At 46.5% G+C, this 11116-nt stretch overlaps 1 protein-coding gene across 6 annotated transcripts; it reads left to right on the top strand.

The window, feature by feature from the left end:
- The first annotated feature begins 30 nt into the window (after positions 1-30).
- ZNF34 (zinc finger protein 34) lies at positions 31-10896 on the top strand. Of its 6 annotated transcripts, XM_028093608.1 has the most exons (8): positions 31-102; positions 460-639; positions 4434-4473; positions 6024-6075; positions 6507-6593; positions 6901-7027; positions 7456-7575; positions 9386-10896. In XM_028093608.1, exons 5-8 carry the CDS (start codon positions 6561-6563, stop codon positions 10747-10749), a joined length of 1644 nt encoding a protein of 547 aa, XP_027949409.1. In that variant the 5' UTR covers positions 31-102; positions 460-639; positions 4434-4473; positions 6024-6075; positions 6507-6560; the 3' UTR covers positions 10750-10896. The 6 variants fall into 6 exon arrangements, with proteins under 6 accessions (XP_027949409.1, XP_027949410.1, XP_027949414.1 ...); XM_028093609.2 differs by lacking the exon at positions 460-639 and having other exon boundaries at positions 53-102; XM_028093611.1 differs by lacking the exon at positions 31-102 and having other exon boundaries at positions 115-639; positions 6852-7027.
- The last annotated feature ends 220 nt before the right edge of the window (positions 10897-11116 follow it).

The following is an 11116-nucleotide window of genomic DNA, read 5'->3' as shown; positions in this document are numbered from 1 at the left end:
TTAGGATGCGGGGTGAGGGCGTCACTTCCGGTCGGTTTCGATTGGCGCGGCGGGTGGGGCTAGCGGGGCCTGACCCAGCGGCGGCTCCTCTGCGGCGCTGAGGTGAGTGTGGGCCGGGCGGGGGAAGTGGTGACCGTGAGGTCTCCCGGGCGCGGGGCACCGGCCCTTCCCTGTAACCGCCGAGATGCTCCGTCCGGGGCCCGCCCCGCGGTCCACAATATCTCTGGCCCAGGCGTCCGTCGGGCGGGCCCCGTTTCCACTCTCGGAGCCCCCTCGAGAAGCCCTGTCCCCGCTTCGTGGTTTCCGATGGGCCCCAAGCCCCGACTGGCGCCCTCCCCAGCCCGGCGTCCGCTGTCCGCCTGCTCCGGCCCGGGGTTCTTCCTTGCCGGGCCCCGGCCCCGCCCGAGAGTCTGAGGACTCGGGGAACCCCGGGGTCTCCCCACCGGATTCTCTTCCCAGGTCGTCCCAAGGGGCTGCTTCTGCGTCCCGGGGTGCCCGGGCCCCTCAAGGCCTGGTGACTCGAGGCCCTTTCCCTTCCCGGCGCCTCTCCGCCCGGCAGACGGTCACCAGCTCTCCGAACTCAGCCCGCGACCGCAGCCCCCAGCATGAGCCGGGCCTTTCCCTCGCTTCTGGGTCCAGGTTGTACTCCCCGCTCTCCCCCAGCCCTCCCCCCCGCCCCATTTCCCTCCTCACCTGGTCTCTAGCTTGGAGCAGTTAACGCCTAAACACACTTTCTTGTCCGCTCTTACATTAATCGTCTTCCCCATTTACCTGCCCCCATCCCGTGCCCCCTGCAGTTTCTGTGCTTCCTCGTGCCTTCAGTAATTCCCAAAATGCCTGTCCCACTGCATGTACCTTCCTGCCTTCCCACCCTTTTTTGCTTCTGATGCTCCAAGGCCTTTCTCCCAGTAGCCAGATTTTTGTTTTTCTTTAGAGCCTTTATTCAAGGTCTGACACTGAAGACTTTTTAAATAAAAAATGCACCGTGTCTTTGTTTTGAAAATATGTTAAAAAAAAAAAAAGCTTTTAGAGAAAACTTTAAAGTACAGAGAATGGATTGCCAAACACTAGTGACTGGGTTCGCCACATGTATTTAAAGATTGTAGTTAAGGCGCGCCTGGGTGGCTCAACTGGTTGAGCGTCTGCCTTGGGCTCAGGTCATGATCTCAGCTTCCTGAGATCGCTTCCTAGGTCGGGCTCCCTGCTCAGCTGGGAGCCTGCTTCTCCCTCTCCCTCTGCCCCTTCACCCTGCTCCTGCGTGCTCTCTCTCTAAATAAATAAAACCGTGAAGAAAGAAAGGATTGTAGTTAGAAACAAAACAAAAACAGGGGCGCCTGGGTGGCTCAGTCGGTTGGGCATCTGCCTTTGCTTCAGGTCATGATCCCTGAGTCCCGGGATTGAGCCCTGCGCTGGGCTTCTACCCTGCTTGTCCTCTCTAGCTCTCTCTGTCTCTCAAATAAATAAATAAAATCATTAAAAAAACAAAACAAAAACATATATATAATCTCTGTGGCCAACGTGGGGCTTGAACTCACCACTCTGAGATGAAGACTCACATGCTCTACTGACTGAACCAGCCAGGCACCCCCCTCAACTTTTTTAAAGAAAGCTGTTGAAGCAGAATTGCTCTTAGATGCAGGCTCACCAGTCCCATTTGCTTCCCTAAGCAACCCTTATTTTGAACAACAGCATTTTTGTTTGTTTATTTTTATTGAGGTGTAATTGATAAACAGAAATTCTATAAATTTTAGGTGTGCACTTACGGTATATGCGTTCATTGTAAAATAATCACATTCAATCTAATTGGCATGTTCCTCATCTCACATAGGTACCATTTTCTTTTTTTGTTTTCTTTGTGGTGAGGATATTTAAGATCTACCCTCTTAGGAAATTTCAAAGTTACAATACAGTAATTTGACTGTAGTCTCAGTGCTATACATTAGATCTCCACAACTTACTCACCTTGCATAGCGGAAAGTTTGTACTCTGACCGACCTCTCTCCATTTTCCCCAACCCTCAAACCTTGGCAGCCAACCATTCCACTCTCTGCTTCTATGATTTGGACTCTCTTGGATACCACATATCAGTGAAATCATGTAGTATTTGTCTTTCTGTGTCTGGTTTATTTCACTTAGCACGATGTCCTCCAGGTTCATCCATGTTGTAGCAAATGGCAAGATCTCGTTCTTTATGGCTGAGTAGTATTCCATTGTGTGTATATACCACATTCTGTATCCATTTATCTATCGTTGGACACTTAGGTTGTTTCCATATCTTGTCTATTGTGAATAATGCTGCAATGAGCATAGGAGTGCTGGTTTGTCTTTGAGGCAGTGATTTCATTTCCTGTGGATAGTATAACCAGAAGTGGGATTACTGGATCATGTCGTAGTTCTGTTTTCAACTTTTTGAGGCACCTCCACACTGTTTTCCACAGTGCATTCCCACCAACAGTGCCCTTTTCTCCACATCCTCGCCAACACTTATCTTTTGCTTTTTGATAATTCTCGTTCTGACAGGCGTGAGGTGATAGCTCATTGTGGTTTTTATTTGCAGTTCTCTAATTAGGTTGAGCACCTTTTCACGTACCTGTTGGTCATTTGTATGTGTTTTATGGAGAAATTTAGGTTCTTTGCCCATTTTAAACCCATTGGGTTTTGGGTTTTCGTTTTTTTTTTCTCTTGAGCTGTGTGAGGTCTTTATATATTTTAGATCTGAATTTCTAATCAGATACATGGTTTGCACATATTTTCTCCCATTCCTCAGTTGCTTTTTCACTCTCTTATTTTGCTGTCAGCACATTTTCTTACACCTCTACACACCTACTAGTGTTTTAAAATCTACATACATAATATACTATTGATATTTTACACTTAACTGTTTCACTCAGCCTTAAAGCTTTCGCGGCCTCTGACATCGATGTGGTTCATTTCTTCCGACCACTGTGACCTTGACTGTTCCCTGATGATGGATATTGAGGTTGTTTCCCTTTTTTTCTTATACACAGGCACGTGGTAACATTCTGGTGTATTTTCTTGTGTTCATTAGCAAGAGTTTCTTTTGGGCACATACCTAGAATTAGGTGTCCTGACTGAATTTGCAGGGTTAAAGCTCTGCCAGGTGGTGCCAGATGGGTTTCCAGAGTGACTATACTAGTTTCCTATAGGACTCTGAGAATCTCTATTTTTCCTTATGTCTTCAACATTTGCTATTGTGAAGCATTTTATGTTTTCCCCAGTCTGTGGGGAGAGAGAAGTCTTGAATTTGCATTTCCTTAATTCTTAATGACATTGAAGATCTTTTCAGATTTTTCAAAAAGATTTTACTTATTTGAGAGAGAGAGCACGAGGGGGGCGGCCAGAGGGAGAAGCAGACTCCTCGCTGAGCAGGGAGCCCGATGCAGGACTCAGTCTCAGGACCCTGAGATCATGACCTGAGCCAAAGGCAGATGCTTAACTGACTGAGCCACCCAGGCGCCCCTCTTTGATTTCATTATCTGATTTCCCAAGTCATCCTGTGTTCATTTTTTTAAATAAATGGTCTTTTTTGGTGCACTCTGAAAGATATTTTATATATATTTTTTATGTATTAAGTATGTTTGCAAATATCGTTCACTCTGCATCTTGTCTTTTAATATTGTGGTGTCTTGTACAGAAATTTTTGGAGTAAAATTAAACAATTTTTCCTTCATGTACTATATTTTGCATACTATTTTCTTATAACAGCTGTAAATTTTAAACACTTAGGTCTTCAATGTGCTTAAAATATATTTTTGTGTGCCATAGAAGGCAGCGATTGAATTTTACTTTCCTATGGAAAATCAGTTGTGTTGGTACCATTTTGAATAGCATGCCATTATGTCATTAACATATACATGGATCTGTTCCTTATTTTCTTTACTGTGCTTAAACCTCACTTTTATTACCATAGCCTTACGGTAAATCTTGATATGTGGTAGGGCATGCCTCTGCCTACCTTATTTCTTTTTTGGCATTGCCTTAGTTAATCTTGGATCATTATTATGATATTGAGTCATTTTGGTCAGATTTCATGTTATGTCCTGTTGTAATTTTGATTGTACAGAATTAATAGATTTATTTGGGGAGAATTGACTTTTTTTTTTAAGATTTTATTATTTATTTGCAAGTGAGAGAGAGAGAGAGAGAGAGAGAGAGAGATTGAGTGCACAAGCAGGGGGAGCAGTAGGCAGAGGGAGAAGCAGGCACCTCGCCGAGCAAGAAGCTGGATGCGGGACTGGATCCCAGGACCCTGGGATCATGACCTGAGCCGAGGGCAGATGCTTAACGACTGAGCCACCCAGGTGTCCCGAGAATTGACATTTTTATGATACTGAGTTCTCCTATTTATGAACACTGTTTCTCCATAAGTCTTCTTGATGTCCTTCAATAAAGTTTTATCATTTTGTCCCCAGGGTCTTGGACTGCACTCTGATAACTGTTGCTGCATGTATGGTATGTAGAATTATGTCCCCTTTTTTGTTCTTAGTATTTCTTTTTCCATCTCTTTTCTGCCCACCCCCCAATTGGACTTGCCAGATGTTCGTGTGTTTTATTAGCAGTGTTGAGATTATGTTCTGTTTCTTTAAATCAAGTATTCTTTATTTTCCTCCATCTTTTCTTGAATCACTTTTCTTTGTGTCTAATTTCTTATTGAATGTTTAGATCATTTATTTCAGTCTCTCTTGTGCTAAAATAAGGGCACTAAGAAGGCACATTTTTCCTTAGGTAGCCTCTGTTTCCATTTCTGTGTTTTTCTTGGAGGGGGTACTTTGTATTATTTTTTTCTTAAGATTTTATATATTTATTTGAGAGAGCATGCATGAGTGGGGGGAAGGGCAGAGGGAGAGGGAGAAGCAGAATCCTCGCTGAGCAAGGAGCCTGACTTGGGGCTCCATTCCAGGACCCTGAGATCATGACCTGAGCCAAAGGCAGACGCTTCACCGACTGAGCCACCCAGGCTCCCCTGAGGTGGTACTTTTTTATCATATATTTCCAGAATAACAGCAGTGGTGAGAGAATATTTTGCTAAATGGTATCAGTCTTTGGAATTTGTTGAAACTTTCATTGTTGCGTCATTTGTGGTATTTTCTTAATAGTTTTGAATATATATCTGGAAAAATGTGTATTCTCTATGTTTCGAGTAACTGTTCTCTACTTGTTCCACTTGTTTCTGAGGGAAGTGTGTTGAAATCTCTCATTCCAGGGGAGGTTTGCCAGTTGCTCTTTGCTACTTCAGTTAGCATTGGCTTTCTACATTTTGAGTTTCTTGGTAGATACACACTTGTCTGTAATTACAGCTTCTGGGTGGATTTTCCTTTTATTAATATGTATTATTCATTTTTGTTCCTATTAATGATTTTTACTTTCTGTTCTGTTTTGATTGGTATAAATACTGCTAAACCACACATAGCAATGCATATTTAAGCTCAGAAGCATCACGATGAAGGGAAAAAGCCAGAGGAGTATAGACAGCATATTTGCTTTGATAAAGTTCACCAGAAGCACAGCTGGTGGAAGTCAGGATGCAGGCTCACTTTTGGGAGTTGAGGAAGGAAGTAGAGCCTGCAGGGGCAGGAGGGCTGACGTGGGTGCTGGTTCTGTGGGTGCAGGCCCTTTGTGACTGCCCCTTGATCTGTGTGGTCAGGATTTGTCGACTCTTCTGCATAAATGTCATATTTCAATAAAGAGCGTTAAAGGTAAAGAAAATGTAGGGGCGCCTGGGTGGCTCAGTTGGTTAAGCCTCTGCCTTCAGCTCAAGTCATGATCCTGGGGTCCTGAGATTGAGCCCCACATCTGGCTCCCTGCTCAGTGGGGAGTCTGCTTCTCTCTCCCTCTGCCCCTCCCCCGGCTCGTGCATGCATGTAGTCTCTCTCTCTGTCTCTTAAATGAATAAATCAAATCTTTAAAAAAAAGAAAAGAAAAGGTATATAGCTACTTTTTATTTTAATTAGCGTTTGTGTGGTCTAGCTTATATTCAGCCTTTCTGTGTTACTTTATTTTAGGTTATGCAGGTGCATTTTGTGTATCTGTCAGAGAATCTTGTGCTTCTAGTAGGTGAGTTTAATCCTTTTATTTCTTACCATTACTCAGCTGCTGAGCTTGTTTCTATAGTGTTGTATATTTTACCATCTATACTTTGACTTTGTTCTGTACCTTCTATTGTTTTTTTGTTTGTTTTTTTTTTTTTACTTCTTTTTCTCCTCAACACTTAACAAGTTGTCTTTATTCTTTCATATAAAGTGAGTGAGTATCGCCATCTTCCTCCTGAATGAGACAGCTTGGTGTGTCAGGTTGAGGGGAACAGATGACCTGAAGAGTTGGGCACCTGTACCTGCAGTGGGGGCAGGGTAGGGCAGGACAGCCCCAGGCAGGAGCGGAATCTGCCCGGGAGACCAGCTGTGCCCCGATGGGGATGAGTGTGGCTCTGAAGTTGCCCTCAGGAGGGGCCAGGTTGGGCCTCCATGTGTTCCTTTCTCTTCCCTCAGCACCAGTGTGACTCACTGCTGACTCCTCCCCTGGGAAGTCCAGGGTACCAGGTGATGGCGGCTTTGCACCTGTCTGCCCTGCCCCAGGTGAGCATCCATTTTCCCTGAGAGGTCTGAAATCTCCACATAGGGCTTCCCTGCCTGCTCTGCCTTAGTAGACACTGTCAGGCATCTTGGTCTGGGGTATTGAGCAGAGGATGGTTGACCCTGGGACTCCCCCAGCCTTCTGGAGTTACTGGTTTAGTGACCAGGGGCTCAGGCCACTCCCCTGGGCCGTACTGGGGGATCATGCCTTTAGTCACCCCTGTGCTACTACTTCTGGTATGCTTCTGCTCCCACCCCCAGGGCCCACCCTGAGCCACACCTGGGCCTGCAGCAGCCCCTGTCATTCCAGGCTGAGGTGACCTTTGAGGACGTGGCCGTGCTATTCTCCCGGGAGGAGTGGGGCCGTCTGGGCCCTGCTCAGAGGGGCCTCTACAGGGACGTGATGCTGGAGACCTACAGGAATCTGGTCTCCCTGGGTAAGGCCCCTCACTAGGATGCTGGTCAGGAGCCCTCGGGACTGATGGTTCAGCAGGGGCTGGGCTGGGGGCTTCACCCTCTGGTCCTAGGCAGTCCTGGTCTATACAGAGGAGGGGCCAAGTGGGGCTGGGTCAGTGATTCTCTATCTCTGAGCTCCCAGATAAGATGGCCTCCCTGCCCCAGGCCCAAGACAGACCCCTCTCAGGAGGGATTGCATACCTCCAGGTGGAGAGAGCCCCCTGGGGGCTCTCTTGTTCCCTGTGCTCAGGTCTCATCTTCACGACCATCCCCAACCCTCCAGAGTGTCCAGACTTTGCATCACCCCACTTTGCCTGTGGTTCTGCTTCCCGCCACAGTTCCAGATGAGAATCCACTCAGCGCAGCCCTGCATCCTTGGGACCAACCCTAGGCCCCGTTTTCTTCCCAGGAGCTGGACCTGCAGGTCCCAAGCCTGGGGTGATCACACAGTTGGAGCGAGGGGATGAGCCGTGGGTCCTGGATGCACAGGGCGCCAAGGGGAAAGAGCGACTGAGAGTCAGTATCTCAGGTGCGTGAGGGGGGCCACTTCCCTAACAGTTGCTGAATAAGCATTTGTTAGGGTCCAAGATGTGCAGTTAATGACTCAGGCATTTAGAACAAGGTGTATCAGGGGCAGCATGACAACCCTGGGAGTAGCCTGTGCTGAAGTCCAGGTCACCTCCATCAGCCTAGGTGCCTCAGTGTGGTGATTTTTGAGCTGAATCTTCTAGGAGGCTAAGAGGGGGCGTTGTTGGCAGAGGAGAGGAGGGAAGGCTGGACCCCCAGGACCCCATGGAGCCCTGCCCTTCAGAGCTCATGCCCTGTGAGGAGGGTCAGATGGGGCCATGGTGATAGAGACCATTGCTTCATTCTCCTTTTCTAAATTACCCACTTGACAATTACAGACCGTTACAAGAAAGAATATCTCATCACCCACATACCAGTGTGTTCTGTCGTGTGCCTGCTATCCCCTTTCTAGTGCTCTCTGTTCTACACCCATATACGAAGGTCACTTCTTGACAGGAATGCAGCGATCCTATGTGTACTGCTGTCATCTCATGTCTTTTTTCACTCAGTGAGTGTCCATTTTTATACACGTGAGTCTCAGTCGCCACTTTTGCTGGAAGTGCCAGTGGGAAGGGTGCTGTCTAGTTTCATTGCTGTGGACAACTCTGATAAGTATTATTTTGCACGTCTTAATGTCCTAAGAAGCATCTACTGGCTAAAGGACTTGAATTTCTCTTTTGTAAATTTGTTTATTCAGATACCAATACTTAGTATTGGTATAAATAAACCAATTGGAATAAAATAAACCAAATCCTAAGTTTATAACTCAGTGAATTTTTATAAAAACCATCTTCCAAATCAAAATGCAGAACATTTCTAGTTCCCTGGGAACCCACTAGGCCTCCTCTGTCATTTCCCACTGCTCCTCACAGGGTCCTTCTCTCTGACTTCTGGAGGCCACTCTGCCTCTTAGCTCTGTGTCTGGTCTCATTTGGGGCATCTGAATGTTGTGAGGGCTGCCGTGTTGTACAAAGTATGTTCTATTCCATTGCCATACGGTGTTTTATCATATGAATATACCACAAATTATTTTCCATTTTTGTTAATATTTGGTTGTCCCCATTTTGGGATTATTGTGACTGTTTCTCTTCCTCACAGAGAATGCATTTCTGGTGGTGTGTTTCTGCAAGTGGAGTTGATGTGTGAATGTCTAGGCAAGAAGTAAGGAATGGAGACTTGAGGGTATCAGGAGGCATTCTGTATGGCATCTTGAGTTTAAGGGGCTGGTGGCTAACTGGGTTGCCTCTCAGGCCTCTGAGAAAAGCCCAAAGAATGGGTTCAGCTTGCTAGGGAGAGCTCAGGGTCATGGTGTGCCCTTCTGTCCATGGTTGGCACAACGTTGGCCCTCTGCTGTTCTGGGGAGGCAACTGATTTTCCTACCATGGATTTTAGGGTGGATTAGCTGTTGTTAGGTAGCCTTAGGTTCACTTTTTTGTCTGTCAGATGTCCTCCGTGACTTTCAGGGCCCCTCTGGTGGTACAAAACTTCTGTCTTCTTTCCTTTTCTAGTGAGGACTGGAATCCCTCAGTCCCACTTAGGCAGAAGGCAGGCAGGAAGAATTGGTCAGGCCTGGGTTGAAATACTTGCACTGCTGCAAGATTGCAGCCTTGGGTGAGGTCTTTAAGCCTCTGAGCTGCAGGCTCTCATCTCTGTAAGGCGTTGTGACTTTGGAGATGATGGAATTGGTACTGTACAGGTAGTCAGCAGCATCTCCACATATTCCTTCTCAGGTCAGAACAGGTGGTCCTAAGATGTTGTGTTCATTGTTCCAGGTCATGGGACCAGGACTGAGTACAAGGAGTTGTCTTCAGGGGAGATGCTTGATGAGGAAGAACTGGATCAACTCCAGAGGGCTGTTCCCCAGGGACCTGATCCTGGAGAGACCCATGCATGTGTCTGGGAGCCAGAGGAGAGCCTGGACAAGCTTGTGGAGCAGAGAGGCCTGAGGCCAGTCACATTGACCAATGAGGATAGTGTCCAGGGGTCTGGGGGAAGCCTCAAGTTTCGGTCAAGCCCTATCTCTGATCAGAGACCTCACAAATGCGATATATGTGAACAAAGTTTTGAACAGAGATCATACCTTAATAACCATAAGCGAGTACACAGGTCAAAAAAGACAAATACAGTCCATGATTCTGGGGAATTCTTCCCTGCAAATTTAGTTGTTAAAGATGATCAGAAAATTCCTCTTGGGAAAAAATTGCATTATTGTGGTTACTGTGGGAAAGCCTTCAGGTACAGTGCTAACCTTGTCAAACACCAGCGGCTTCATAGTGAAGAGAAGCCCTACAAGTGTGACGAGTGTGGGAAAGCCTTCAGCCAGAGCTGCGAGTTCATCAATCACCGAAGGATGCACTCAGGGGAGATCCCCTACCGATGCGGTGAGTGCGGGAAGACATTCAACCAGAGGCCCAACCTCATGAAACATCAGAGGATTCACACCGGGGAGAAGCCGTATAAGTGTGGTGATTGTGGGAAACACTTCAGCGCCTATTCGTCCCTTATTTATCACCAGAGAATCCACACTGGAGAGAAACCCTATAAGTGCAACGACTGTGGGAAAGCCTTCAGTGACGGCTCAATCCTTATCCGACATCGTCGGACCCACACTGGGGAGAAGCCATTTGAGTGTAAAGAATGTGGCAAAGGCTTTACCCAAAGTTCTAACCTTATCCAACATCAAAGAATTCACACTGGGGAGAAACCCTATAAATGTAATGAATGTGAGAAGGCCTTCATCCAAAAAACCAAACTTGTTGAACATCAGAGAAGCCACACTGGAGAGAAGCCCTATGAATGTAATGACTGTGGCAAAGTCTTCAGCCAGAGCACACACCTTATCCAGCATCAGAGGATCCACACAGGAGAGAAGCCGTACAAGTGTAGTGAGTGTGGGAAAGCCTTCCACAACAGTTCCAGACTCATCCACCACCAAAGGTCGCACCATGGAGAGAAGCCGTACAAATGCAGTGATTGCAAGAAAGCCTTTAGCCAGGGTACTTACCTCATCCAGCACCGGAGGATCCACACTGGAGAGAAGCCCTACAAGTGTAGCAAGTGTGGGAAGGCCTTCCGGCACAGTTCCAACATGTGCCAGCATCAGAGGATTCACCTCCGGGAAGACTTCTCGAGGTGACCGTGGAGAAGGGCCCATGAGTTCCACTGTGCAATTCCTCCTTATGACCCACCCCACCCCTTTATTTATTGTCCACACAGTGTTGTTACAGATGAAGGGCATTTCTAATTAAAAACAAACAAACAAAACTCTTTTCTTAAACCAAAAGTAGTGCATGTTCATTTTGGAGAAATTGAGACAGGTAAGCAAAAAGTAGTTCTCCCCCACTTAGAAAAAGAATCCATCACTGTTGATTTAATATACGCTTCCTTTCACACATAGTTAAGAGCATTTTAAAAAAAGTACTGTGTGCTTGTCATTGCAGGACATAGGATCTTTCGCCTTTGCTATTTCCTCAATCCTAGAAAACACTGGAAAGAATTCTACA

This window comes from Eumetopias jubatus, unplaced genomic scaffold, assembly GCF_037043125.1.
Source record: "Eumetopias jubatus isolate StellerSeaLion01/CBP00866 unplaced genomic scaffold, mEumJub1_p1.0 scaffold_4, whole genome shotgun sequence".
NCBI classification, from domain to species: domain Eukaryota; kingdom Metazoa; phylum Chordata; class Mammalia; order Carnivora; family Otariidae; genus Eumetopias; species Eumetopias jubatus.
The sequence above is the reverse complement of the archived record's forward strand: the minus strand, read 5'-3'. Positions and strand labels throughout refer to the sequence as shown.

Excerpts from the sequence above, each read along its gene's own strand:
- ZNF34 (XM_028093608.1), top strand. The coding sequence starts at position 6,561 with ATGGCGGCTTTGCACCTGTCTGCCCTGCCCCAG. Across the intron at positions 6,594-6,900 it reads ACCTGTCTGCCCTGCCCCAG|GCTGAGGTGACCTTTGAGGA; the intron begins GTGAGCATCCAT and ends CTGTCATTCCAG. Across the intron at positions 7,576-9,385 it reads ACTGAGAGTCAGTATCTCAG|GTCATGGGACCAGGACTGAG; the intron begins GTGCGTGAGGGG and ends TCATTGTTCCAG.